At 48.2% G+C, this 25084-nt stretch overlaps 10 protein-coding genes across 10 annotated transcripts; 6 read left to right on the top strand and 4 right to left on the bottom strand.

The window, feature by feature from the left end:
• Positions 1–826: 826 nt before the first annotated feature.
• On the bottom strand, positions 827–2368 carry N7471_007292 (dolichyl-diphosphooligosaccharide-protein glycotransferase; the record flags this gene model as incomplete). Its single annotated transcript, XM_057280011.1, has 4 exons — positions 827–1246; positions 1313–2007; positions 2064–2174; positions 2227–2368. 4 exons carry the CDS (start codon positions 2366–2368, stop codon positions 827–829), a joined length of 1368 nt encoding a protein of 455 aa, XP_057134271.1.
• Positions 2369–2712: 344 nt separating this feature from the next.
• Positions 2713–3037, top strand: N7471_007291 (NADH:ubiquinone oxidoreductase subunit NDUFA3; the record flags this gene model as incomplete). The annotated part of the gene is made up of 2 exons (XM_057280010.1): positions 2713–2896; positions 2991–3037. The coding sequence occupies 2 exons, from the start codon at positions 2713–2715 to the stop codon at positions 3035–3037; spliced, it is 231 nt and encodes a 76-aa protein (XP_057134270.1).
• Positions 3038–4403: 1366 nt separating this feature from the next.
• N7471_007290 (putative transcription factor RfeG) lies at positions 4404–5357 on the bottom strand (the record flags this gene model as incomplete). Its single annotated transcript, XM_057280009.1, has 3 exons — positions 4404–5039; positions 5112–5156; positions 5217–5357. 3 exons carry the CDS (start codon positions 5355–5357, stop codon positions 4404–4406), a joined length of 822 nt encoding a protein of 273 aa, XP_057134269.1.
• Positions 5358–7304: 1947 nt separating this feature from the next.
• Positions 7305–9245, top strand: N7471_007289 (DNA-directed DNA polymerase eta; the record flags this gene model as incomplete). The annotated part of the gene is made up of 1 exon (XM_057280008.1): positions 7305–9245. One exon carries the CDS (start codon positions 7305–7307, stop codon positions 9243–9245), a length of 1941 nt encoding a protein of 646 aa, XP_057134268.1.
• A 992-nt stretch (positions 9246–10237) lies between these two features.
• On the top strand, positions 10238–12872 carry N7471_007288 (uncharacterized protein; the record flags this gene model as incomplete). Its single annotated transcript, XM_057280007.1, has 4 exons — positions 10238–11855; positions 11907–11994; positions 12043–12610; positions 12666–12872. 4 exons carry the CDS (start codon positions 10238–10240, stop codon positions 12870–12872), a joined length of 2481 nt encoding a protein of 826 aa, XP_057134267.1.
• Positions 12873–13178: 306 nt separating this feature from the next.
• N7471_007287 (HNH endonuclease signature motif containing protein) lies at positions 13179–14525 on the top strand (the record flags this gene model as incomplete). Its single annotated transcript, XM_057280006.1, has 1 exon — positions 13179–14525. The coding sequence occupies one exon, from the start codon at positions 13179–13181 to the stop codon at positions 14523–14525; it is 1347 nt and encodes a 448-aa protein (XP_057134266.1).
• A 2714-nt stretch (positions 14526–17239) lies between these two features.
• N7471_007286 (WSC domain-containing protein) lies at positions 17240–18590 on the top strand (the record flags this gene model as incomplete). The annotated part of the gene is made up of 4 exons (XM_057280005.1): positions 17240–17354; positions 17409–17713; positions 17998–18510; positions 18573–18590. The coding sequence occupies 4 exons, from the start codon at positions 17240–17242 to the stop codon at positions 18588–18590; spliced, it is 951 nt and encodes a 316-aa protein (XP_057134265.1).
• A 16-nt stretch (positions 18591–18606) lies between these two features.
• On the bottom strand, positions 18607–19009 carry N7471_007285 (uncharacterized protein; the record flags this gene model as incomplete). Its single annotated transcript, XM_057280004.1, has 2 exons — positions 18607–18860; positions 18973–19009. The coding sequence occupies 2 exons, from the start codon at positions 19007–19009 to the stop codon at positions 18607–18609; spliced, it is 291 nt and encodes a 96-aa protein (XP_057134264.1).
• A 708-nt stretch (positions 19010–19717) lies between these two features.
• Positions 19718–20384, bottom strand: N7471_007284 (uncharacterized protein; the record flags this gene model as incomplete). Its single annotated transcript, XM_057280003.1, has 2 exons — positions 19718–20061; positions 20117–20384. 2 exons carry the CDS (start codon positions 20382–20384, stop codon positions 19718–19720), a joined length of 612 nt encoding a protein of 203 aa, XP_057134263.1.
• Positions 20385–22520: 2136 nt separating this feature from the next.
• N7471_007283 (ABC transporter) lies at positions 22521–23939 on the top strand (the record flags this gene model as incomplete). The annotated part of the gene is made up of 3 exons (XM_057280002.1): positions 22521–22749; positions 22802–22886; positions 22934–23939. 3 exons carry the CDS (start codon positions 22521–22523, stop codon positions 23937–23939), a joined length of 1320 nt encoding a protein of 439 aa, XP_057134262.1.
• Between the last annotated feature and the right edge of the window lie 1145 nt (positions 23940–25084).

Below are 25084 nucleotides of genomic sequence, written 5' to 3'. Positions count from 1 at the left end.
CAAGCTCTGGCCTTTGTCTAGCGCAAAGGCAGCCAGATAAACAACCTTCACAATGCCTCCGGGCTTCCCGCTCTCCGCGCGAACATGTTTCACCAGGCCCTCGCTAGCTGTGGAGGCTACTACACCCCCGTAGGAGTGTGCTAGTACCCATTGTTAGGCCAATTTAGGATGGACTAAATGGCCCGCTGTGGATAGTTGGGGCCAACGGCAGTCGTCACCGGCTCCAGATGAGCCCTGGGAATAAGAAACCCACTGTAATCAATTTCACCCGTTGGCTCGGACTCTTTTGATTCACGTCCTATCAGATTCCTGCCCTCTTTTCATGCAAAGACTATTGCGCTTAATATAATGCCGTTTTAGCGAACATCTGCCGCTTCAGTCTCATTTTCATCTTCACTGGGGTTGATATAGCCTGGACTCTGGACGTAGAGCTAAACAGCTGTAGGCTCCCAACTACAGATGAAACGCTAGAATATCAAATATGTCAACCCGAACTTTAACCCCCATAGATATGTCTATGTTTGTCTGATAGGGAGTTAACAGCCAATACCAATGCGGATGGCATTACGTTCTTCAATTTCAGTTTCAATTCATCAAACCCGGGATAAGTCACCCAAGTTTATTAGCGGGCTGAGCCATGATCTAGAATTTTCCTGGGTATAATCGAATCGATGGAGAAGACGAAAGAGGGCTAAAGGAGAATATCATATCATTGAGAATTGGTCATCTTTGGGACCTAGTGTGTTCATTCGGGAGATCAAGATCATGTCAGAAAATTGAAAAATCATAGACAGATAGTCCAATGCATACAGAGATAAATATAAATCTACTGAGTCTTCTTAAGCTTGTCAGCCACAGGGGCAGAGTAGAGCCAGACAATGACAAAAGCCAAAAATCCTCCAATCACCGACCAAAGACCGGCAATCCATACCCAACCGCCAGTGATAGCCCAACTGCGCGGGTACTCGTCGTGCGCAAAGTGGCGGTTGGTGACCTCATGCTTCTCCTCGATGGCGGTGAAGAAGGGACGCTTGTAGTTGACGCGGAAGGAGAAGATACCGTGCTGATCGGGGGTCACGAACTGAGTCGTGAACACAGTGCTGGTATCGGTGCGGTCGGTGGGTTGGAGGGTCAGGCGGTGGAAGGGCGAGAGCATGGTGAACTCGAGCTGGAGCGCGTCGCCAGCCGGAACTTCGAAGGGAACCCACTTGTCATAGACGTACTCGGAAACCTCAATGGTGTAGATCTGCAATCAAATAAAGGTTTATGGTTAGCTTGGAAGAGAAGGGCAGTATATCGTTGTTTCACGTACAGTCTCGTTCTTGATCCGGTAGATCGAGGGGTTCAACTCTGCGCCCTCAGTGGCAAGGCGATGCTCGACCTTGTCAACCTTCAGGACACCAGTCTCCTTGAAAGCCCAAGCAGTCAACTGCTTAGCGAACTCGCGGTTCACAGTGGAAGTCTTCTTGCCGCTGGGCGTCTTGACGGAGGCCGAGAACCACTTGTCCTCCAATGACTCCACTGATCCGAGAACAGTGAAGCGGGCGGAGTTGCGTGCCTGCATAGCGGAAACGATGTTCAGTTGCGACCCGGTAGCCAGGATGTCCTCCGCCGCGGGCGTGCCCTCCTTGGGGTTGTAGCTGTAGGCAGTGGCGGGGGCCTTGAGAATCGGGGAGAGGAGGGCGCTGTCACCACCGAGAGTCTGGGGAGCAACTCGGGGGAGGGCAAGAACACCTTCACCATCAAAGAAGGCCTTGACGTCAGGACGGAGGGGTCCAGGGCGCTGGAGGACAAGAACGTCATGCTTCTCAGCGGCCGAGAGAGTGTCGTAGTTGAAGTGGTCGACAACAACTTGTGAGCGATCGGTGGAGAGGTGAATATCGAGTTCAAGAAGAAGGGAGCTGATGGCACTGGAGGTGGCAGTCTTGCCAGAAAGGGCGAGGAGGATGTTGCCATCCTTGTTCATGAAGTCGAGGATGTGTTTGGGGGTCAAGGAGGGGCCGAGGCCTGTATTCTTGGGTCAATTGACTAGACATTAAATCAATTCAATCGGCTTTGCTCACCTTTAGACTTGGGAGGGAGGATCAGGAGGTGATCGTAAGCTCTTTCGCCATGCTTGAACAGGGCAAGCTGTTCACTCTTGGAAGATTCGATTGAGACATCGTATCCTCGTGCTGGAACCCGAGAGTTAGCATGTAATCTCCGAATTGGGAGAGAGTAAATTACCCTTTAGGTCTGCCCACAGCGTGGAGTACAGGTCCTTCTGTTCTGTGTCTTCCAGAATGGCCAGCAGGCGACTGCCGGAGCTACTCAGCGCATTTACCACAGCCAAGAAGCAACAAATAAGCAACGCAAGACACCACCTCATTTTGAACAAATTCCGCACAGCGGAGCGGAAGGATCAAAAAGAAGTAAGTAAATGAAGGTGGTTGAAGATCCAAGTTGTATAGATAGCCAGAAAGGGCGACGTGTTTAATGGGCGAGTGCCAAGACCTGAGAGCGCTGGGTCCGCATCTCCGAACTTCGACTTCACCTCGTTCCTCCGGCTTCAATTTTGTTTCTCTGATTTCTGCCACTCAACAACCACCAAGTGGGACCGGTGTATCTGTTCAGTCGTGCGCGCTTGAACAGTTTTATTCAATTACTCAGGCATTGATCTCCCACCTACATCGCAAAAACCCCCGACCGGTCGTCAACGACCTCTTCTCAGCCATGTCTACCCCTCAGTTCTGGTCGACCCCCTTCCGCTACATCCGCTGGGCTGCGCACGAGAAGCCAGCTATCCTCGCTGCTCTGTGCATCGGCGTCATGGGTCCCATTTCGCTGGCCACTATTCCCCCCATCCGCCACGCCCTCGGTGACGTCGACCCCGAGCCCATTCCTCTGACATATCCCAGTATGACCCCTATTCAACCCCAATAAATCGGTGCATGAGCATCAAGACTATATTCGAGTAATTTGAACCTGACCAATATCTTCAATACGTATAGTTCCGCAGGGTCAGCGGGTTATCCCCAAGGGCTACGATGACGAATAAACGGGTTCGGAACTACGAAAATGTCAAGTTATCGGAAGTTAGAGAGAATTTCGTGTATTGTCCGTGCCTGGGAGGAATAAATTCAGCGGATGGCAGGAGATGAGTTGGCTGTGCCACTGGACTGATGAACAAGTCCCATCGCATCAGTGTGGGCAATCGTACAGACTTGTTCCGGGGCAACTTCTCCTGGCCATCAAAATGCTTTGATACCAATATTTGTTGCGCATACGCCGAATGTCGAGCCCGGCGCTACAGTGTATGTACTATGTTTTGAGCAATCATATAATCGACATCAAGTCGCTTTTCTATGTTTTAAGGATCTTGGCTATGTTAGGAATAATTGCAATCTTGCGCTCGAACGGCCCAATATGGGCTTCGCACAATGGAGAAAGGCTGCTCGCCATATTTAGTACTACCTGTAACACCTGATCAATTGTAGAATTTGCATTATACTCCGAAGCCAGCCTCAAGTTGGACAAAAAGTCAGTAATTTAGAAGTAATATGATATCTTAATTCATCCAAGGTAAGAAATTATGCAGAGTAAGAGATTCATTAGAATCATGGAGTCAATCCCACGATCTTGCACATCAAAACGTCAATCACAGAAGACGGACCAACGCCGCAAATGCTCATATCTACATGTAGGTCACCAGCCTTAGTTTATCGAAGCACAACGCTCTCGCAAACCAAAGGAAAAAAAAAAGTAGAACACGATGACTCCCCTCCTTTCAAGGGAAAGACGAAACAAAAAGAAGAAGTTGCTAAGAACACACAAATCCTGTACACCGTTAAACCAAAAAAAATCGCATTATTGTGGGGTGAGTATTCCCGGAATCCGTGAGACCAGAGAAACAAACAAAACGCTCAAGTCCGGGCCACCTTTTCGTAAACTCAATCAAGCACATCACTCCTACTCCTGGCTGGCCAGTTGCACAAAAGCATGGGAGAGAAATCAAAATAAAGACGGGTGTCCACGGGAAGTCCAAGCTCTTGCCACAGAGCAATTGGGTTCAATTCCAGTGGAAGTCCATGGGTAAAAAAGAAGTGGGATTCATGTCCAATGGGAAGTGGAAAGTCTCCTGACTGGGCCATTTGAAGTGGGATGTGAAACATTGAACATCTCTGGCTTAGTCTGGAGTTCCTGGAATGGAGACAAATTGGGAATGTGAGAATTGTGGCCGAGAGGAAAGAAAGGCGTAAAGATTGTCCAGCAGATTTTCACGGACATCAACATTATTCCTAGAAGCATTTTGGAAATATTCCAGGAACAAGCATCAAGTGGACCACAATGTGGATGGAGAGAGAGAGAGAGTGTGAGAGAAGAAATCATGGATGCAGGAAAACCCTTTGGGCGGTCATTCTTGTCTACCGCCGACGGTGGGGGTTGTCTCTGGTTGCTTGTGGCCTGCGCTCATACTCCGGAGTGTATCTGGGCTCCATTCCTATCCGGGGATCCGGGGCAGTAGTGGTAGGATAGGACATCCCGGAAGTTACGGTAGAGTACTCCTGTTCGGCATCATATCCAGGTCCGGGGTATCGGGGAGCATTGTTTCGGCCATTGTCGTAACCATAGCCCGTGGGGGCATATGTGTACGATTGGGGGTGCATGTCCGCAGATGTCACAATGGGCTGGTTGGAACCAGAGTAGGAAACCTGGGGTGGAGGGTACGGAGCTGTACCTGATGCATATGGCGAGTGAGTGGCGGATGTGTATGATGAAGGATTTGTGTAGGGGACATTCTGGGATCCACTGTAGGAACTCTGGGAGTAGGGATCCATGTATGACTGAGCGGGTGCTGCAGTAAAGGGCGTAGGGGATGGGCCCTGTGACTGGCGAGCCTCATGAACGGCCGCAGGGGCATAGTTCGCTGGAGCAGTGTTAGGTGCATGGGAAACATTCGTATCTTGAATGTAATTCCCACGCGGGTAGCCTAGGTCAGCCCGGCGCGAGACGTCCGCCTCCCAACGAGCGGAGTCGGCCTTCAGATCAGTAATCATCTCCTGTATCCAATGTGTGGTTAGAATGCCATCTTGACTTATCCCGCTTGCTGTCGCATGTCCATAGTCACTTACAGATGTGAGATTCCGATAGGCACGGATAAAGAATCCTGGGCGGCCCTGTTCATGGTCAGTCAAAATGGCCTTTTTGAGTCATCGGGTCAAGAGCGGAAGACGCACATTGTGGTTGCCAGGTCTCACGAGGGCATCGTTTCCAAGGTAGCGACAAATATCTGCTTGAATAACTTCTCGGCTGATTCCTTCACCGGGGATGAAATATTCATTCTGACGCTCCGGGCGTCCCTCATAGCGGCCTGTCATAATGTATTCCGGAGGAAAATGTCCGGTTTAAAAAATTTAAAGTCCTCGGATCCAAAGGGCCAGGAAAGAGGAAGTCCGGAGTGTGGTAGATGGTTTGAGAGTCCTGGGAAAGTTGATGGATGGTGATGAGTCCGTTTTTATTGTAGGATGTACAGGTTCTATCAGGCGACGAGCAGGTTCCAAAGCCGACAATCAACGACTTGAATGGTTTGTTTCCTCGATTCCAGGGCAAGAAGAAAATGAGATACGATCCTTAGGAAGTGGCCAGAAAGAAATTGATCCTGCTCGCGAATAGTAAAAGTCCTTAGTGGGAAAAGTCCGGTTAATCCTGGGAAGAAATCCTCGCTGGTTGTCCACTGGGGCAATTATCCTGGGAAATTGAGAGGCCTCAAAAAATGGTGATTGAATAGCGACAAGAGGTTGAAAGGTGTTCAAGAGAGGATGAGTTGTCAGGATCAATTAGGAGAAAGAGAAACACGGCTGACGGGGGGGGGTCCTGTGGGCTGTCTGTAATCTGTTCGGGATGAACTAGATATTTGCCAGGGGAAAGAGAAAGAGTAGTTGAAGTGCTGGCAAGAGAAGCCAGAGGAATATGGAGAGAGGGAAAAGAAAGAGAAGGGAAGAAGGAAGAGGGGGGGGGAAGAGGTAAAGTGGACATCAAAGGGCCAGGGCGGTTGGGCCGTCTTGGGCTGGTGCCACGACTCCCCACTGAGATCAAGGCAAAAAGCATGCACGGTCAAATGTGGATTAGACTGATGTGCAACCCTATGCCTGTAGCCGCTTGAGAATTTTTCATTTGTATCATTTTGTATTATTATGATTATGGAGGTTACTCATGTACTCATGTGTCAATATAAAACTATGGATATACTCCCCTGGTCAAAAGAGACAACACTTCCAATGTTGGAAATAGTCAGCAAATGTAAGCAAATGTAGACAGCTGTACAGAGTGGATACTTTAGAGATGTACTTTGTACCCTAAAACTAGACCTTAAAAGGGTTGCTCTTTGTTTTCCACTAGATTTTAGTTGGGACGACAAAAGAATAAGGGCCGATCCCCCATATTCAACCAGCTTGGATTGCTCCTTAGTCTGTGCCCCTGGACCAGGTTAATATCGAAACTCTACAGGACTCCACCAGTGGATCTTCAGCAGCGGTCAAGCAGAGCTGTTGAGAGGAAATGAGATCACCAAAAACTGTCAGATGTTCATATGTATGGTGAAAGAGGGCAGTGTCAAGGGGCAAATTATAGGACTTATTGTGATTGATCCCTCACACACCACCTGCAAAACGAGCATGACAGCCAACGGCCAATCTGTTGACAGAAAAGACCGGTGGCGACCTGCGAACTTGCCACCTGGAAAGCTGGCGACCGATGTCCACACGAGATGACCGTTGGGCAGGAATGCGTGGCTTTGGGCACCTGTGCGAAGGCTCCGAGCCTCTGGTCCACTCACAGCCCGCCTGTGTCAGCTGGATCGCACAGATCGGAGATCACCCTGTCTCGTTTCTTTTTTTCAGGTTCCAGGCCTCTCAGTGGGCGAGTTACAACATCAGAAAATCCTGCACGAGAACACAACATCTGACTGTGCAGGGCTGGTTGAAGAAAAATAAGCAGGCACTAAGTGATGGGTCATTTGGACATCCCTGGTCTATGTTGTATAACTCTGGGGAATATAGAAAAGTAGATTGTGGCTTTCTTTGGACTTGTCAAGTCATTGTACGGAGTAGAAAAACATTTGAAATAACTCTTGATATGTAAGATGTAATAATAATGGAAATTGAATTGAAATGAGGAGAGAACAGCGCGAACCTCAGGCTGAAGCTAACACGTGCTCGCACTAGTCCATTTTTGGGGTTCGTCCCAAGGTTGAGAGCATCAGATTCCAAGCTCTGACCCGACAACCCCAATGGTTTGATAGTCACCGCCATGACGCATGTGCGAGCATGTCCGAACCCACCGAGTCGTCCGATCCCTTGAGGGTCTCCCGTTTTACCTATCGACAATTGCAAGGGTTGCGACATGGATCCACGGCAACCCCTCTGCGCGTGATTGCGCATATCGATCTGGATGCCTTCTATGCGCAATGTGAGATGGTCCGCCTGGGGACTCCGCGGGATGTACCATTAGCAGTGAGGCAATGGGACTCTTTGATTGCCATCAATTACGCTGCGCGACCCTTCGGAATCAGTCGATTGATCAATGTTGCGGAGGCCAGGAAACTTTGTCCAGAGCTCGTCTTACAGCATGTCGCGACTTTTCGAGAGGGAGAGGGAGGGCGGTGGGCATATCGGGATGATTCATTCAAAAATATCAGCACGGACAAGGTGTCGCTGGATCCGTACCGAGCACAATCGCGAAAGATCCTCCAGACGATGAAGGAAGCTCTGGCCACATGGAGTGCCGATGACACGGAACTCGAAACTCAGAATCTGAAGCAGGAACTCTCGGCTGTGTTGGAGAAAGCCAGTATTGATGAAGTATTCATTGATTTGTCTCCATTGATATATAGGGCGCTTCTTCAGAGATACCCAGAACTTCGGATGGGAACACATGACGAGAACCGGGATGCGGAACTCCCTATACCGCCGATCACAGCCTTGCAGTGGGACACCGACTGCTTGGTGGACCTGGATCAACAAGAAACGGAGGAAGACGATCCAGACTGGGATGACGTTGTCATGCTGATAGGATCCGAAATTGTACGAGCGGTGCGGAACGCAGTTTGGGAAAAGCTCAGCTACACCTGTTCGGCTGGGATTGGCCGCAATAAAATGATCGCAAAACTCGGAAGTGCTTGCAATAAGCCCAACCTACAAACTGTTGTACGAAATCGGGCGGTGCAAAATTTCCTAGGTGGTTATAAATTTACTCAGATCAGAATGCTGGGTGGTAAACTCGGCGATCAAATAACCGCCGCATTTGGGACGGAGAAAGTGAGCGAGCTTCTTAATGTACCGCTTGAGCAATTACGCACTAAGCTACCTGACCACACGGCATCCTGGCTTTACGGGATCATCCGTGGTGATGACCGCAGTGAGGTCAATCCCCGAACCCAAATTAAATCTATGCTATCCGCGAAGTCTTTCAGACCGAGCATCAACTCACTTGATCAAGCCGAGAAGTGGCTTCACATCTTCGCAGCCGATATCTATGGCCGGCTTGTGGAAGACGGCGTGCTTGAAAATAGACGTCGTCCGAAAGTGATCACGATGCACTATCGAACTGCACAATCCCGTTCTCGCCAAATCCCAATTCCAGGCTCTAGCACAATTGACGAGAACCTTCTCTACGATCTGGCCAATACTTTGCTTCGTCAAATTGTGGCTGACGGACAGGCATGGCCCTGTTCCAACCTGTCGCTGAGCGTGTCAGGGTTTGAAGACGGCGTGACTAACAACAAGGCTATTGAGGGCTTCTTAATTCGCGGTGATCAAGCGAAAGCTCTTAGTCATTCTTCAAGACCTCGAGATGCCGATAATTCTCCCAGTGAACAAGCCTCAACTGAGAAAAGACGAAAGCTTGATGGAGACGGGAGTAAAATTGAAAGTTTCTTTGGGAACCCATCACATCTTGAAAATACTGCCGCGGATGAGCCAGCTAGCCCCCAAGAACCTGTTGAAATGGACCCCGAACCGAGCGGAATTTCCCGGTTCGTATGTCCACGGTGCTCTAAGTCGATGTTCGAGTATGAAAAGGAAGAACATGATGATTGGCACTTTGCCAAGGACCTCGCCAGCCAGGACAGAGAGGAAGCTAGGGTTTCACAGCCGCCCCTTCCCACGAAAAGTAGTGCACGCGGCACAACTGCTCGTGGGAGAGGTGGCCGAGGTGGAGGGAGTCGGGGTAAGCCTGAAAAGGGGCAGATGCGACTTGCTTTCCAGTGACCTAACATCTTTATAATTTTTTGTTCTCTCATGTACTCTTATAATCTGCTTTTACTTGGCTTATTATAGCTACGATATACCCCGGGCAGAGCCTTGAACAAAATTGTACCATTGCCTGATTAGGCGAACTAATATTGATTGCTCTATAATTCGATTGCTTCATAATTTTGTAGTGTTATTCGTTGCCAAAACATAAAAACACCTTAAGAGCTGGGCTTGACATATTCCGGGTTGTGAGTGCTTAGAAGTGCATCCAATCTTAAATTGGTGTGTGATAGGTGGAGGGGTCTAGTCAACTCCCTGGAGACCCCAAGTAGAAGCACCCAACAATGCATATTAGGCTCGAATGTCCAACAAAGGGTTCGGATATGCGGCTTTGGGCTGCCCTCTAAAAGAGCTTCGATGACGCCAAGCATTACAGACCCCACTCAAATACACTTCTCAACTCCAAGCGGCGGTTTTGTGAGAAGAGAACCAAGGTTCCAGTACAGGATTAGCTAAGATTCTGGGGTAGAACTTCGAACTTTAAGACCTGGGGAGTAAACAAGTGCGAACGTCTTGGCTGAACGAGAATGGTTGTCCATCTCCTAGATCCGCCTTCTAAAGAACAGTGACATCAGCCGCGGGGTCGATCACTTTGCTTTTCGCCAGCCCTCCAAGTCACACGGTCCACGTTTTCATTTCCATATAATGTATGTGTACTCTTAGTCGCCTCTCGATCTGCCTACATACTTATCTTGTTGTCGTACTATCATTAGCTGCCCAACTGAGTGATCTTGACTAGAGCACAGCCCACCTTCCTTCCTCGCAAGCCCCACCAAGTCACCAACTACGGAATTTGACTGTTGCCTTCAACTGAGGCCTTTGACGGGTTCTTGCGCCAGAGCCTTGGATCTAAGTGTCTCCTCATCGCGGTCGAAATACATTTCCGACCGTAGGCACGGCCGATCGATCACCAAATCCAATGCGGTGATCACTCGCACAGTCCCACAATGTCCCGCCGAGCACCACCCCGCGACTACGACGAGCAAGATGAATTCTACGAGATGGAACGAGAGCGCGAGCGAGACCACAGGCCGCGCCGACGAGATCGCGACTATGAAGAAGATGTTGAATATCGTCGCCGAAGGTCTGAGCCCCTAGTCGAGGATATGGAGCGGATGCACGTCCGAGAACGTCCCAGGCGAGACTTCATGGAAGAGAGCTTTGCGCCACCGCGAGCACGGGATGATGTGGTTCTCATGCGGTCAAGGGAGGAGGTAGATATGGTCTCGCCTGAGCGATATATGCCTCTAGACCGCGATGATGCCTATATGCGGCCGTCTGGGTCCCGGCGTAGACCTCGTCCTCGTGAGCTAGACGAGGCAGATTTTGGTTTTGAGGAACGAGAGAGACGCCGGGGCAGTCGACGTCAACCGCGAGACGTCGACGAGGATTTGATTTCCGAGGAGAGAGAAAGACGTGGAGATGGAAGGCATCGTCCTGAGCGAGAGCGAGAAGTCGAAGACGATCTTTTCATTGACGAAAGAGCAACGCGTGGAGATAGGAAACATCGTCCAGCAAGGGAGCGAGAAGTTGAAGGCGATCCTTTCATCGACGAAAGAGAAAGGCGTCGAGACAGAAGGCATCGCCCGGAGCGAGAATCCGAAGAGGATCTTCTGTTTGAGGAAAGACTAAGGGAAAGAGGCAGTGGTAGGAGGCGTCGTCCAGAGCCAGAATTAGAGGAGGACGAGGAACTCATCGTCGAACGGGAAAGACGCCGAGGAAGTAGGCGCCATCCTCGGGAACTTGAAGAGGATGGTTTGATTATTGAAGACAGAGAAATACACAGAGGAAGTAGGCGTCACCCAGAACGAAGGTCTGAGGACGATCTTCTCTTTGAGGAGAGAGAAAAACGCCACCGCAGGCGGCGTCCAGAAAGAGACTTCGAAGAGGACCTCTTAGTTGAGGGACGGGGGAAACATGGAGGAAGAAGACACAGACCAGAGCGCGAATTCGAGGAAGAGGAAATGGTAATCCGACGGAAAGAAAGGGAAGAGCCTCCTCTACGTCGCGGATGGGACAGTGAAATCGATATTCGATCGCGTGAAAGAAGATTGGAGTTTGAGGACGAAGAGCCACACCACCGACCACGGCCACGGCCTCCGCCTCTCCAAAGGGTCGAGGTGGAAGAGGTCCTCCTTGACAATGCGCCCCCAGAGCGACGCCGAGGCCCGATCGATTTTCCAGATCGAGAATATGAAGACGATGATGTGGTCATCCGGCGAAAGGACAAAGGACCAGGGCTGGTCGACCGCGTTGATGAGGAGGAAATAGTTATACGCGGACGTGAAAAACGACGCAGTGTACCTTCCGAGGATCTCGAACGTGAATTAAGAGGTCTTCGACGAGGGGGTGGGGAACAGATTCCACTGGATGAAGAGCTTAGCATGCGCTCACAGTTTGACTCCAAGTCACGCTCCCGAGACCTTGAAGAGGTTAAGGAAGAGATCAGTATTCGGAAAACAAAGGACAAGCTCCCATCTCGCCAGCCGTCACCTTCTTTGGATTCGATACATGTACCCCCAATCCACCAAGACGTGTTTACCCATCATAGGCACATTGACCATGGTAAGACTGATGTTGGTAGTCTAGCAAGAACATTCTTCTAACTAAACCTAGGCTATGAAGACGCTCATACACCTCGTGTGCGCAGCCCAGAAGCGCGATCCCGGAGAGGTAGTTTTGATGAAATTGATATTCAGCATCGGTGAGTACATCAAGCCTCTTTTTTGCCGCACACTAACATCTGCTCTAGAAAGATGCGAGGTGGACGAATGTCAGAGGAAAACATAGTCCTCAAACACCGTGACAGTGAAGAGTCTCTTGCTCCCGAAGACTCAATATCTCCCACTAGCGGCCCAGCTTTTGATTTCAACGACCCGTGGGAGCGGGAGACAAAACCCGCAACTCGTCGTCGACCCAAGCCGCTAGACGATGAGAGCGAGTTATCTTACAGCCACGAAATAAGGGATGCCGCTTCCATGCGTGATCTGGAAAAGGATATAATGATCGAGAGCACCCGGATAGTAAACAAGGCCTCTAGAGGCACGGACGACTGGTCTGTGGTGCATGCTCCATCCCAGGACGAAGCTATTGAGATGACCGGAGGTCTGGACGTTGTTGAGGTCAAACCTCGACATGCGTCAGTGGATGAAGCGGAAATGGGACGGATTGCCCAGCAGGTCACAGACCCGGAGGAGACGCGAAATGACCGGTGGACCGAAATACCGAAGAGATTGGTAGTGAGGGAAGCTATTGAACAAATGGGGTTCGAGTATGAAGAGACGAGGACGTGCTACTACATCTTCTCGTACCTCAAGCCGGTATGTATCATCCGACCAAACGGCTTCCTTGGGTTCTGACTTATTTTGGCCGCAGGAGGACATAGATGAGCTTGTCGAATTGTCCGACGAGATTCGAAGTGCTCGTCGCAGACGCATCCGTGACATCCAGCGGGAGCGGGCCTCCGTGCCTGATATAATACCCCCTATTAGGCCTCGTGTGGGAATGCCTCCGCGGGTACGGATGGTAGAGAAGCGGATGCAAGATATTCGAGATCGAGAATGGATGCATTCTCGGAGGTAATGCTACCCATGAATGTGATGTTTATGTCCCATGATTTATGAACGGCGCTGAACTTGGAAAGTGCCGTCGACGTTTTGATGTATGTATTGTGAAGTATATCCTCAATTGGATGAAGTCCCTCCTCCACAGGTTCCTTCCTCGAGTGTGAATGGAACGCGGTTTCCATCTGGGCATATAAATAGCTTCAGATCAAAACAAACCTTCCTCTCTCGTTCACACGCCGACCACGTGCCCGGAAAGCATCGGATTCCGGATTCACAGGATACACCGTCTTTGTTGATCCAGAGCTGCCTCCACGTGATCAATATGTCAAACGCATCCGCATCTACTCTTCCCTCTGGGAGTTCCTCGGAACTAGATCGTTCCCCCACCGTTATTCGTGTAAATGATGAGCGTTTCAATATCCAGTCTCCCCAGCGGAAGATCCTCATTCGCCAGTTCAAGAAAGCTCTTCTTGAACAAGAAGTCCCCTCCCCATTGTGGGCTGTTATTCAGTTGTGCGACCTCGAGAAGCTTGAGTATATTGTACAGCTTGCCCACTTCTCATTGAAAATCATGGATACCATTGCTGAACTCATTTGTGCTCTTCCATTCAAATGGACGGTGACACCATCTCCCTCTCAACAGCTCGAATCAGTATGCTCGACTTCTTCTTTCAGCCCGCGGCCACGTGCTCTGCCAGTTGCGATCTACGCCGCCAGAGAACGAGACGGATACAAGTGTGTCATCACAGGTACCCGCAAGATCTACCAAACTACTCCAATCGTTCCAGCTGGTGCGGTCAGCTCCCACTTGCAGGATGATCCGGCTTCTCCTGACATTTGGAGGTTTGCGGATGTGTTCTGGGGAAAGAGTACAACTGAAAGATGGAAAAGAGCTGTTTTCAATAACCCAACCCAGCCCGAGACCCCTGGCAATGATTGCTCTAATCTGATCTGCCTTCGCAGAGACCTTCGTTCTGCATGGTCAAGTGGTTTGTTCGCCCTGCGTCCCGCCTGGATTTCCGAGGATAAGACCCAAATGGATATTGAGTTCTATTGGCAGCCAAGGCCTGACCACAAGCTTTTCGATGTGGTTGATGTGTGCAAGAAGCCCATCTCTACCAAGAACGTCAACAGCGTGGATCGACTGATCGTGGCGGTAGGAAAGCGAGGTGAACCAACATACCGTGCCATTGAGTCCGGCTATCGCTTCAGAATGACAACGGACGACCCCGTCGAGCGACCGCTTCCGAGTTTTGACTTGCTGGACATGCAGTGGCATTTCACTCGACTGATCGCCTTATGCGCTGCGGGCAGTTTCTTCGATGGTGATGATGAGGATGAAGAGGACGCCAGATCAGACACGACTACCCATGCGGACCAGCCTCTGTCTTCCAACCCCCCAACCGACGACATTCTGGCTTGGGTTAAATCTTCTCTCGAATCTGATTGCGCTCCCGAGTCAGACTTTGTAGAGGATATCGATGCATCGATGATTGGCCCTCTGCCAGGGTCCGACACCAATCGTTCGCGCAGTGTTAGCCAGGCTTCGAAGAGTTCTGATGGGTCAGCGGATTCAGCGGGTTCGGCAGGCTTGGAGAGTTCAGCCAGTGTGATTGATGTGATCTCCGGAACTGGCCATCTATCCATTGACTTCAAACGTGACAGTTAAGTGATGGGAGCAAATCCAACACATTCCATGTACAACAGCACAGACTAGTTGATTTCCTGCTCATATCATTACGATGCAGATGCATGATGTATCCTGAACCCCCCTTTTAATAAGAATATGTTGACTGAATATCGAATGGTCCGATAACTGACTTGAACTCCAGAATAAGCCTCGTAAAGTAAACACAAATGTAAACTTTCAATCTGACAGGTGGTTCGCGGATGCCTCATGCAGGCTGCAACAGTGATCACCACTGTACGGAGTACTCCGTAGGCTTGTTTCAGAGCTAGGACGCCACCTGCAAGCCACCAGGCACAATAACAATAATTGAATTAGCACTCCCTTAACCTCGCCACATCTTGAATCGACACCTTGCAAGACCGCAAAACCGAGAGAACCCTGATCGAGTAACCCTAACTACGCGGCACCCGATGGCCCCCTGCGGGAGATTACGTCGTACTTGGCTCCCCTTCCGCGCAGTGGGTTTGTCTCAGCCATATTATCGGCCACAACATCATCACTTCAGGACTTGCCTTGGCATTGTGTAAGGTTCCGTCGTAAGCAGATTTGTATTCCAAGGTTAATAATAATATTGGATTGTAAAATGTATTCCAATGATTCTCGGTATTATTTAAGAGACTATTGATTGTATTGCGTATTAAAGTTCTGCACTTGGAGAACACATAAAGTGTCTACAAAGGTACTGATTCAAATGTTCAATTGAACCAGTTATATTATAGTTATATGTGTAACAGGAAATCTTAAATCCTTGAGCCTGTTATAAAACAAATTGTAACCTGCAATTGAAATTTCAAGATCGAGGACATGATTGTATCATTTTTACGTTTTTACGCCAAGTGGAGATTCTCCACTTGGGAGATGAGTGGGATGATTCATACTGGATGAGTCCATAAAGGAGATAACCTTTGAAAAAGGGGAAATCATGACTCCGTCCTCCGTACTCCGTATACAATGTTGTCCTACTCAAGTGTGTTAGTATGTTGTACCAGACCGGATTAAGATGTACAAGTAATCAGTCCAAATACATTCTCGAGAGAAAACACGGCAATTGTACTTAATAGCCGGTAAATCTCAGCGTTGTTTCATCACAGCCGACTCGCTTCGAACCGGCAAATCACAGCGATCTCTCGAGTCGATCGTCGTTTCCAGCGCCTGGGCATGGGGGTCGAGAGCGAGCATTCGGTGTACAAAGTACTTCGTACTCCGTACAATATACAATTCCCGGGGTGATAGAATCCCCTGTGTTACTTCAGGGCCTAGACACACTCCAGGGCTGAACCAGGGAATTTGCAAGTTGACAGGTGGCCATTTCATCATGATATGACCTTGGAAGGCTTTAATGACAATTTGGCTTAGGTCCCACACGTAAGCTAAGGTGAAGACTAATGGAGTGGAAATTATTTTTATTGCCACAAAGTTGGATCTAGTCTGGAAGGTCTCTAGAGAGTTTTCTTTATACACTTATAAATAAATCAAAATTAATACATACAAAGGCAAATCCAAAATTGGAACACTTGGAACATTCTTAGTGTTCTGACGACCTTGGAAGTTTTCTCTCCACTCAATTACGTATGTCCACAATTGCGCTAGCTATAACCCCGGTCATAATGCACTGGCGATCTCTTGGATAACTGTTTCGAATTTGAATAAAGAAACAAGTAAATAGAAGTGCATTACCTGTACATATTGTTAGAGAAGTACGGAGTACTACCTAGAGTTAAAAAAAGAAAAAAAAAAAGGTATGAAGGGTGGAATGTTTCCTTGGTGCAGCGATCTTTGGTCTGCCAGTCAGGCAATCCCAGTGGAGAAAAAGCGATTTAGGAAAAAAGTCAATAAAATACTTGTGTTATCCTGTGTTATACTGTGTTATTCTTGTTATTCGCTGTTTTATACCTTGTTATACCCTCTATGGCTGTTATGACTTGGAAGATTATAAGATGGCTTCTTATAGGCTGTCATTTTGTACATATGTACCTCACGGAGATAACAAGATACTTAGCTTATAAAAGGGCCCATGTCTACTCCGTACGGAGTAAAAAGAACAAGAGATCTGAAAATAAACTACAATTTACATTCTCTATTTTGTAGAGATCTCAGTTAATAATTCTAAATCCCACAGTAAAATAAGAAAGCCAGTATCCACCGGGTATGTCGGGCTTGACATACTCCGACGAGGATGTAGGATAAATGTAGGATAGCAGGATAGCACCTGGGCAGCCCGTGACAGTGGAGATCCCCCTTCTCCTCTTCTTCTCTCTTTCCCTCTCTCCTTTGTACACTCGAATTTGCGTTCTCTGCTTCCATTTCATTTCCTTTCTTTTCTTGTTATTTTGTTGCCTAGCCCTCGGAGACATCCATCGGGACAATGTGTCTTTGACACGGGACAACCTACGACTTTTTTTTTTCAGTGTTTAGTGGGGGATCAACAAATAACAATTGGGACCTCTTCGATCGACTGTCATCGAGAAATTAGATCCTCCTTCCAGACACTATCGGACTCTGGTCCATAGGTGATCGACAATTCACCTCGGTCGGCCCACACAGCCAATTTCGATCTTCCCTCTGCGCCTACGAACTTCTTACCGTCGCTACTCTCACACTTGGCGGGATCCGGGTGGAAAATAAAGAAAACTACGAATATCAAGGGCCGGCGGTCAGGTTTGATAAGAAATTATCGATCGAGCACACCCACGATGAAGGTCGCGGTGGTGGTCTCAGTTTTTGCTCTCCTGGCTCGGCCATTCGCATCGGCCGCATCCAGCCTGGCGTTCTGTGCTTCAGACAACACGGGGGCTTCCTTCAAAGCAGGTAAATGATGTCGCAAACTTTTACAGATTTAGCCATATCGCTTACTCTTCACAGTTTCCGACACATTTCAATCAAATGGAGCATGCCAAACTACTTGCGCCAAATACGCCCTAGGTATCCTACAAGGGAAGAAATGCTGGTGCTCGAATGTTGCTCCCTCTAAGTCGTCGCAATCCGACACTTCTGACTGTGATGGTTCGTGCCCGGGTTATCCGGCAGACAGTTGTGGAAGTGCATCCAAAGGAGTGTTCGCGTACGTGCAAATCACCGGCAACGATGTGACCAGCACAGCTGGTGGTTCATCAACATCGACCACTTCGTCCTCGTCAAGCTCAACTTCAAGCTCAACCTCAACCTCGGTAAGCCACCACTCCCACTTTGTTTTTGGATAGCATTTTTCTTGGTTTTATTTTTGTTTTTTTATTTTTGGACCGATAAACCTTCCTATCAGCCTATGTAGCATGATTGGGTGTTACACTCTTTCTTGGCTTGTGGCTCTAATATCGGGGATAGGGGAGTACTAGTATTCAGCCTGCAACTGTCACTGTGACTGCCTCGGGTTCTTCCCTCTCGGATTCACAACCTGTATCTTCGGCATGACCGGTTTGATCAAATGGCACACTTGGCTAACTTTGGATTCTAGTCAACTTCGTCGGATGATAAAACAACCAGCACCTCGGCTTCTGTCTCAGTGGAAACCAACTCTGGCGGCCATGTCAAGACAATCACTGTTGATGGTTCAAGTTCGACTGCTAGCGCTGGCGCTGATTCTGCATCGGCTAACACTAGCGCTGCCAGCTCGTCATTGAGTGGAGGTTCCATCGCAGGCATTGTGATTGGTGTTCTTGGAGGACTCGCCCTGATCGGTGCTCTCATCTTTTTGATCTTCTTCTACCGCAAACGCGCTCGTGCCGCCAGCCCCATCCCAAGCCAGGAAATGGCCGACGACAGAACTAGCAGGGGATCGAGCTTCATGGGAGGGCTCTTCCCGCGGGGCAATGGAGAAGGCGCTGCTGGTGGACCTATTCCCGAACGGTCGGGCACAACATTTACCGATCGGCGAATGAAGACCAACACGGTTCTCTACCCGAACGGTCCTCGGGAAAGCAGTGTTTCGCTGCAAGACAACGAAGACTACTCGCGTCCTGTTCTTCGGGTAAGTTGAACATTGCAATCTGGATCCTAGCCAAACACTCTTGCTAATTGCGTGATTTATAGCTTACCAACCCCGACTAACTTTGGAATGACAATTTTACGCGACCACCTTTTCCTTCTCTTCTGTCGTCCGGCGCCTTTCAATCTCCATTAATCTCGTGCCATCCCAAAACAGCCCCATTATGATACCCACTTGTCGCTCGATTCCTTTCTCCATCTTCCCTTCTATTTTTATGGGTGCAACTACGGAGAACACGCGGAACAGCAGCACGTGAAACTGGGCGGCCTCTACTCCACCGCCAAGGAACTGTTCTGAGGGTGCATGCATTGGCATTGGCCCGTCAGAGCACACTAGAAGGATACAGAAAATAAGAGCCCAAGCCCTGAATCGAAATCTATGGTTAATCCCCCGGCAACTTGAGACGCCTTCACGAGCAACACATACATTATCCTGCATACATACCCGCCACATCGGTGACGATGCCAGCCCATGCCGACATGTTCTGAAAGTATACATACATCGCCGTCTTTCGGTGCATCTGCCATCGCCAGCCTCTGGGCTCGTCGCTTTCTTGGCCTTTTATCTTTCTCTTGCTCTTATTTGTCCCAATATGCTTATTAGCTTTGCTTGTTTTCTCTTTTTTTTTTGTCATGTACTACTCAGCCTCTTCTGTCGCTGGCCCCCCCGTCTTAATTGTTCGTGCATTTGCTATGGCTTCGATCTGAGGGGATACGTCCCCGGCGCTGTGATTAGACTGACTGATTCAATGAAACCACTCTACGCTTGGGATGAAGATTTATTGACCACCTGCTCCTTTCGCATGGGGTCGTATGTCTGTAGATTGATCTGGTGCTGTGTCTTTAATGTTGGACTGAGGTGCGCGTGTGACCACGTATAGTAAAACAACCATTGATCAGTTTTTGCTTCCTCCACACGCAGAGCCCAAAACTATCCTTCACTGGCTAAAAAATTATAGCCCCTTCGATAGGGAAGTCATCTAACAGCTACTAAGATAATATCTTCGATGAAAAGCTTCAATTCAGCGAGGGTCGGTCACGAACTCTGGACCGAAACCACTATTGCACTCGTGTGAAATCAATCATCTGAGTGTGCCATGACGGCTGTAATGACCATCTATCCTAAGTTTGACAAACGATAAATGCACCAGAATAAAAGACCCTCTGCTCTCCGTATCCAATACTTTTGCTCAGGGTAGCAAACTGATCGGATTCGACATGCCCGTAGTAGCACTCCCCAAGTGTTTTGCTTTTTGCTTCCTGTACATGGTATAAAAGGGCAGGATGGTTCGGGATTTGGCCAACGTGAACAACCCCTGAAGGACAAAAATGACCAGTTTGTAAAATGTCGACAGCTTGTCCCAACTCAGAGATGTCGCATAAAGGACGGATATTGCCTCCAGTGCTGTACTCAGTAAGATACTGTAGAACGCGAAGAAGTAAAGCCAGCCGATTGCGGCACTCGCAGGTTGGAGACATCGTCGCAGGATATGACTCGTATTTTTTGCAGCTCCGTATGCGTCAGAGAATAATACTAGCAGATTGTGAGTCTTTTTGGCATGAATCGCAGCCAAAGAGCCTAGACTTACCCCACAATAGACAGATCTCAGCCATCGCCTTCGCTTCGACAAGAGTAAACGACGAACCGACAGGCAGGCTGACTGTCCAAGCTGGATACCCCAGAATAATAAGCAGGCCGCCCACATGGTGTACGGCGTCAACAGGCTTCGTCTCTTCTTCACAAAGTAGCTGGAATATGAATAGTGCAGCAAGAGTTTCTGTTGCAATAAATGCCGAGTCCCCGAGGGCGAAGTTGGAACCATCATAGTAAGGGTCAAACCAGTGTCTGCCTTGCATGAGCACCAGATAGACAGGTCTCAATATGCATATCAGTGAGATGATTTTTAGAAAACAATCAATGTGCCGCAGATGAAAGTTCTTCCGTTGTCGTGGTTGAAGATCCGAATATATCCCCCCGTAATACTTCTTGAAGAAGGAAGGGGTGAGAATATACCGGTACAGGAAGGCGCAAAGAATCAAGAGGCAAGAAATCACAAGCCCAGAAAGGCAACTGGCTCTAGACAGTACCACACACTCTAGATAAAGGGAGTCGGTGGGGGCGTCTTGCGAGCTTGGATCGAGGTATTCTTTGCAACCTGCGCTGTATATGTTGTTCATTGTCTCATATAGTTCTGTATTGCTTTATTCTTTTTCTAACCTTTTCTCGTAAAGAAAATCAAGGGAAAACTAGAGAAATCGTCGGATGAGGGCGGTCGAAAGTAAAAAAAAAGCAGAAGATCCCAGATCTTTTATGTCAAAAAGGTATTTATATTTTAGAAGTTACCGCGCTTGACTTCATCAGACTAATTAGCAGACTTGGTATTAACATTTATGATGCAATGTGAGTTCCAGTCCGTATCGGCCAATGCATATGATCTTGATTTTCAGTGGTACTGAGCTTGGCTTAGACGGTGGTTTAATCATTGAAACTTCATCCTCGGGATTTTATTCCTCACGGGTAGACCGAGTGGAGGGAGAGTCGGTCTATCGTCTCATTGCTGCCGAATGGAGGTGGTATCAGATATCGGGGACTGCTACGCGTCCAGTAACAGCAGACACATCAAGTAATAATACAAGTGGAGTTGAATGGATCACAGAGTTGGCAGCTAAGTTGAGAAATATTTTCCATTCCAGGAAACAAGAGTGAAACTGGGGGAAAATGTAACGGAATAATACAACCACAGAACGAGCCATATCTGGCGAGGGACTTTGAATGATTTCTGTTTTCAATCCGTAATCCAGGTTCATGTGGACTAGGGTTCCACTCATCGTGGCTGGTTTCAGCCATATAATGTTTACCTTACCCGATTTGATTTATTGTGGAGTTACTTGCCTGAGACTATTTGGACATACTTCCCATTCTTTCAGAATAAAGTGGCCATGATCTGGGCCATCAGTGGTTGAATTCCAACGTCCCTGTAGCAGATCTGCAACGGGCTTTCTCGGAATATGACCAAGTTGTTGAAAGAATGTAGTTATACATCATTAGCAAGTGGAGATGGTGTAATGTAACCCTAGTTGTCAAGTACTGAGATATTACCACTCCGTAGTTTGTCAAACTCGTTCATTGCAGTGTGTACGTCAAGAAGATATCTTAATCTAACAAATGGGGTTGTTCTATGGCATTGCCTCACGTATATATATTTTGTTTCTCACATCAGCGGGTTTCACCATACCGGATATATCGATTGCCTCTCCCTTTATAGCCTCCGAGCCTATATTTTGGCAGGCAGCCCTCTTCAGCCGAATCATTTCCTTTTTCGCTATGTTTAACTCAACTTGTCTTTCGGGGCTAGAACAAATTCCCTTAACCGATATTGACTCGTGTAGTCTGGGATTTCTTTGTATGTAAACTTGATTCTAGTCTCCCTTCCCTCTGTTTTTTATTTTCTATTTTTATTTTCCGGGGCCGCTCTTCAGTGGAAACATATTCTGTATTTCACATGTCCAATCGCTAAATTTGCTCTTCCGTCGACAGGTCTGAACACAACAGCGGAGAACCCACCAGCCTTTTGCCCACCCACACAGGAGTGCCAAGCCATTCGGTTGCAATCTTTCCAAAATATATGTCCTGAGCCGCAAGGTATCTATGAGCCCATCGTTTGCTCCCCGGGATACTATTGCCCGCCTGGTGGTCGGAAACAGATTCGATGTCCACGCGGCCACTATTGTCCCCAAGGCACCTATGATCCGATAAAATGCACAAAACTATCGATTTGCCCCGATGGGAGTGTGCGAGAAATTTCTCTGATTGGGTTTGTATCTTTGGCGGCTATATACCTGCTCTGTGTTATATCAGCTATTGTATCAACGCAATGGAAATCCAACAGAGCATCGGAACGAATTGGAGCTCGACTGGCAAGAAAAAAGACCAAACAACCCCCGGACGTTGAAGAAGTTACAGAGAACGAGTTCAACGAAAAAGAGCCGCCAATGCGAGGTGATGATATAACCGAGGAAGACAACCAGGGCTCACAGATAGGCTCTCTTTTTAAGCAGCTGGTTAATGACAGAAAGATGGACGAGCTAGGTCTGGAGTTCTCTTTTCACGAATTACAATACACGCTTGGTGGTGTGTCTCGTCCAATCCTACAAGGAATTTCAGGTAAGATTAGGAAAGGCCGCATGGTTGGGATCATGGGGCCATCTGGCGCCGGAAAGTGTATGTGTTGGATGTGACCCTTGAATGTATCGGATGCTGAACCTTTCTTTAGCCACTTTCATCAATATCCTGACAGGAAAAACCAAGCAAACGGCCGGATCAACAACAATCAATGGAGTACAACGTAATTTCACCAAGTAAGTCCAATTCCATTGCCATGGAATTCAATTCTGACATTCATTAGGTTTGAGCACTTGATTGGCTTCGTTTCGCAGGATGATTGTGCCTTAGCGGATCTCACCGTCCGAGAGAATATTCTCCACTCCGCGCGTATACGGCTTGGAGGGATGTTGAATGACGACAAAATTAGGTTGCATGTTGACGAAATGATCGCATACCTCGGCTTGTCTCACGTGAAAGATAGGCTTACAGGTAGTGTTGAGAATAGAGGCATATCTGGCGGGGAGCGCAAGCGAGTTTGCATCGCTCAGGAGATTATTGCAATGCCAATGGCGCTTATTCTGGACGAACCAACTTCTGGACTCGATGCAACGGCCGCTTTGTCGATAATGACCCTGCTTAAAACCCTGTCTACCTTTGGCATCACCATCGTCTGCGCGGTTCATCAGCCCCGCGCAGATATATTTCGCCTTCTGGACGACATCCTCCTCTTGCACTTTGGAGAATCGATATACATGGGAGAGGTGGCTCCATTAGACGCGCAGTTCAAAGCACTCCATTTTTCTTTCCCCAACGGATACAACCCTGCTGACGCCATGATGGACGTGGTGACAAATCAGCAATTATGCTCAGCATTCCCCTGGCCCTCTCCTCAACGCAGTAATAGTCAGGTCATTAACTGGCCAATATTTTCGAAACACTCTATGGTCGGCGATTCTCGACGTGTATCAGAATTGAACAAGTCTTTTGGTCAACAAAAGGCGACTTGGTATCGTCAAGTACTTCTATATACGCTTTGTGGTGCAAGGCAGCAACGTCGGCAGGTGTTCAGTTTTCTTCTGGAGATGGCCACCGGAGCATCCGCCGGCCTTCTAATGGGCCTATCAGTATACGAACATAAGGGACACTTGTTCCAGGGATATTTTCGACAGCCCTTTGAGCCGTTGTCCAGTGCAGTCAACTATGTTGTCGTCCCCACGGTGGGCCTTCTTTGCAGCTTATCAATTAGTGCGTCAACCCATTATCAGTCGACAACAGCCGTATCCAAAAAGACTGAAATCGATTATTGACATGTCTCATCATTTATTAGGTCTTGCAGCCGCACCGGCCGGGATAAAAACAATTGCAGAGGAGAGTAAGTAAGATTTTACAAAATTAATTGTCACCCACCCTACTGACTATATCGTTCGCATCAGAGCTTATTTTCTACCAAGAAGTCCATTCAGGCCATTCAGCCAGTGCCTATTTTATTGGGAAGGACCTAGCCACCTGGCCTCGCATCCTGGTATCATCCTTGCATTTCACAACTTTTTACATGATTCTCGCAACTTCAGTGATCCCATTTCATGTCCTATTTTTGCTTAACGCAGTTTATTTCTTCTGTTAGTCATCCAACCCTTTCGAAATTGCTTGAGAAACTGATGTGCACATATTTAGGCATTTACGGACTAGCTTCCCTTGTGGCATCCTTCGTCCGGCGGCAAGATGCGTTATTACTGGCAATGCTTGCAAGCCTTATCTCGGGTATCCTGGACGGCTTTGGTCCACGACTGGAACTTGTCAAGTCGTGGCATATGACATGGTTGTGGTATATTTGTCCAGGGGTAAGGCTTATTCCTTATGACTCCGTCCTAATAAGTTGCCTGCGGTATGTGACTAAAACAAGAAGAACAGACCTGGTACTCCGAAGCTTTTTTCAGTGAACATACAGTGCCCTTTTCGCATATATATGACGTGGATGCGGCTGCAAAATTTGCCGGCTATGTGACTGGAAGAACATCTTTCGATCTCGGGTGCGTATCCTTTTCCAATTCTCGATCCCAATTTTCATTTAAGGAATTGATGCTCATTGTACGCGCTTTACCTATACAGTGTCATTGTCGCAATTGGGGTTGTGTACCGCATTGTTGCCTATATCGGGCTGGTGCTTCCCACTCTGCGCTTCGCCTTTCCGAAAAAGCTCTCTAAATAGAGCCAGCTGCTCACCTGAAGTTTAGTTTCCATTGGTATCGAAATTGTTCAAGGACTGGTCGTGTTTTGGAAGAAGTTAACTCTTCTAGTGGAATTAGGGCTTTAGGTTAGGGCTTAGGCTGGATACTTGCCACACAGATATTGGGGAATCACCTCCATCTACAGCGCATCACGACACTCTCAAATCTCTTCCCCTACGCCTTAAAACAGAATGTTACAAAGTAGACCTATAGCGCATTATTCA

The sequence above is a fragment of the Penicillium samsonianum genome (genome assembly GCF_028829775.1).
Source record: "Penicillium samsonianum strain IBT 33392 chromosome Unknown utg000004l_segment0_segment0, whole genome shotgun sequence".
Classification (NCBI taxonomy): Eukaryota; Fungi; Ascomycota; class Eurotiomycetes; order Eurotiales; family Aspergillaceae; genus Penicillium; species Penicillium samsonianum.
Note: the sequence above shows the minus strand (reverse complement) of the source record. Positions and strands in the feature narration are given on the sequence as shown.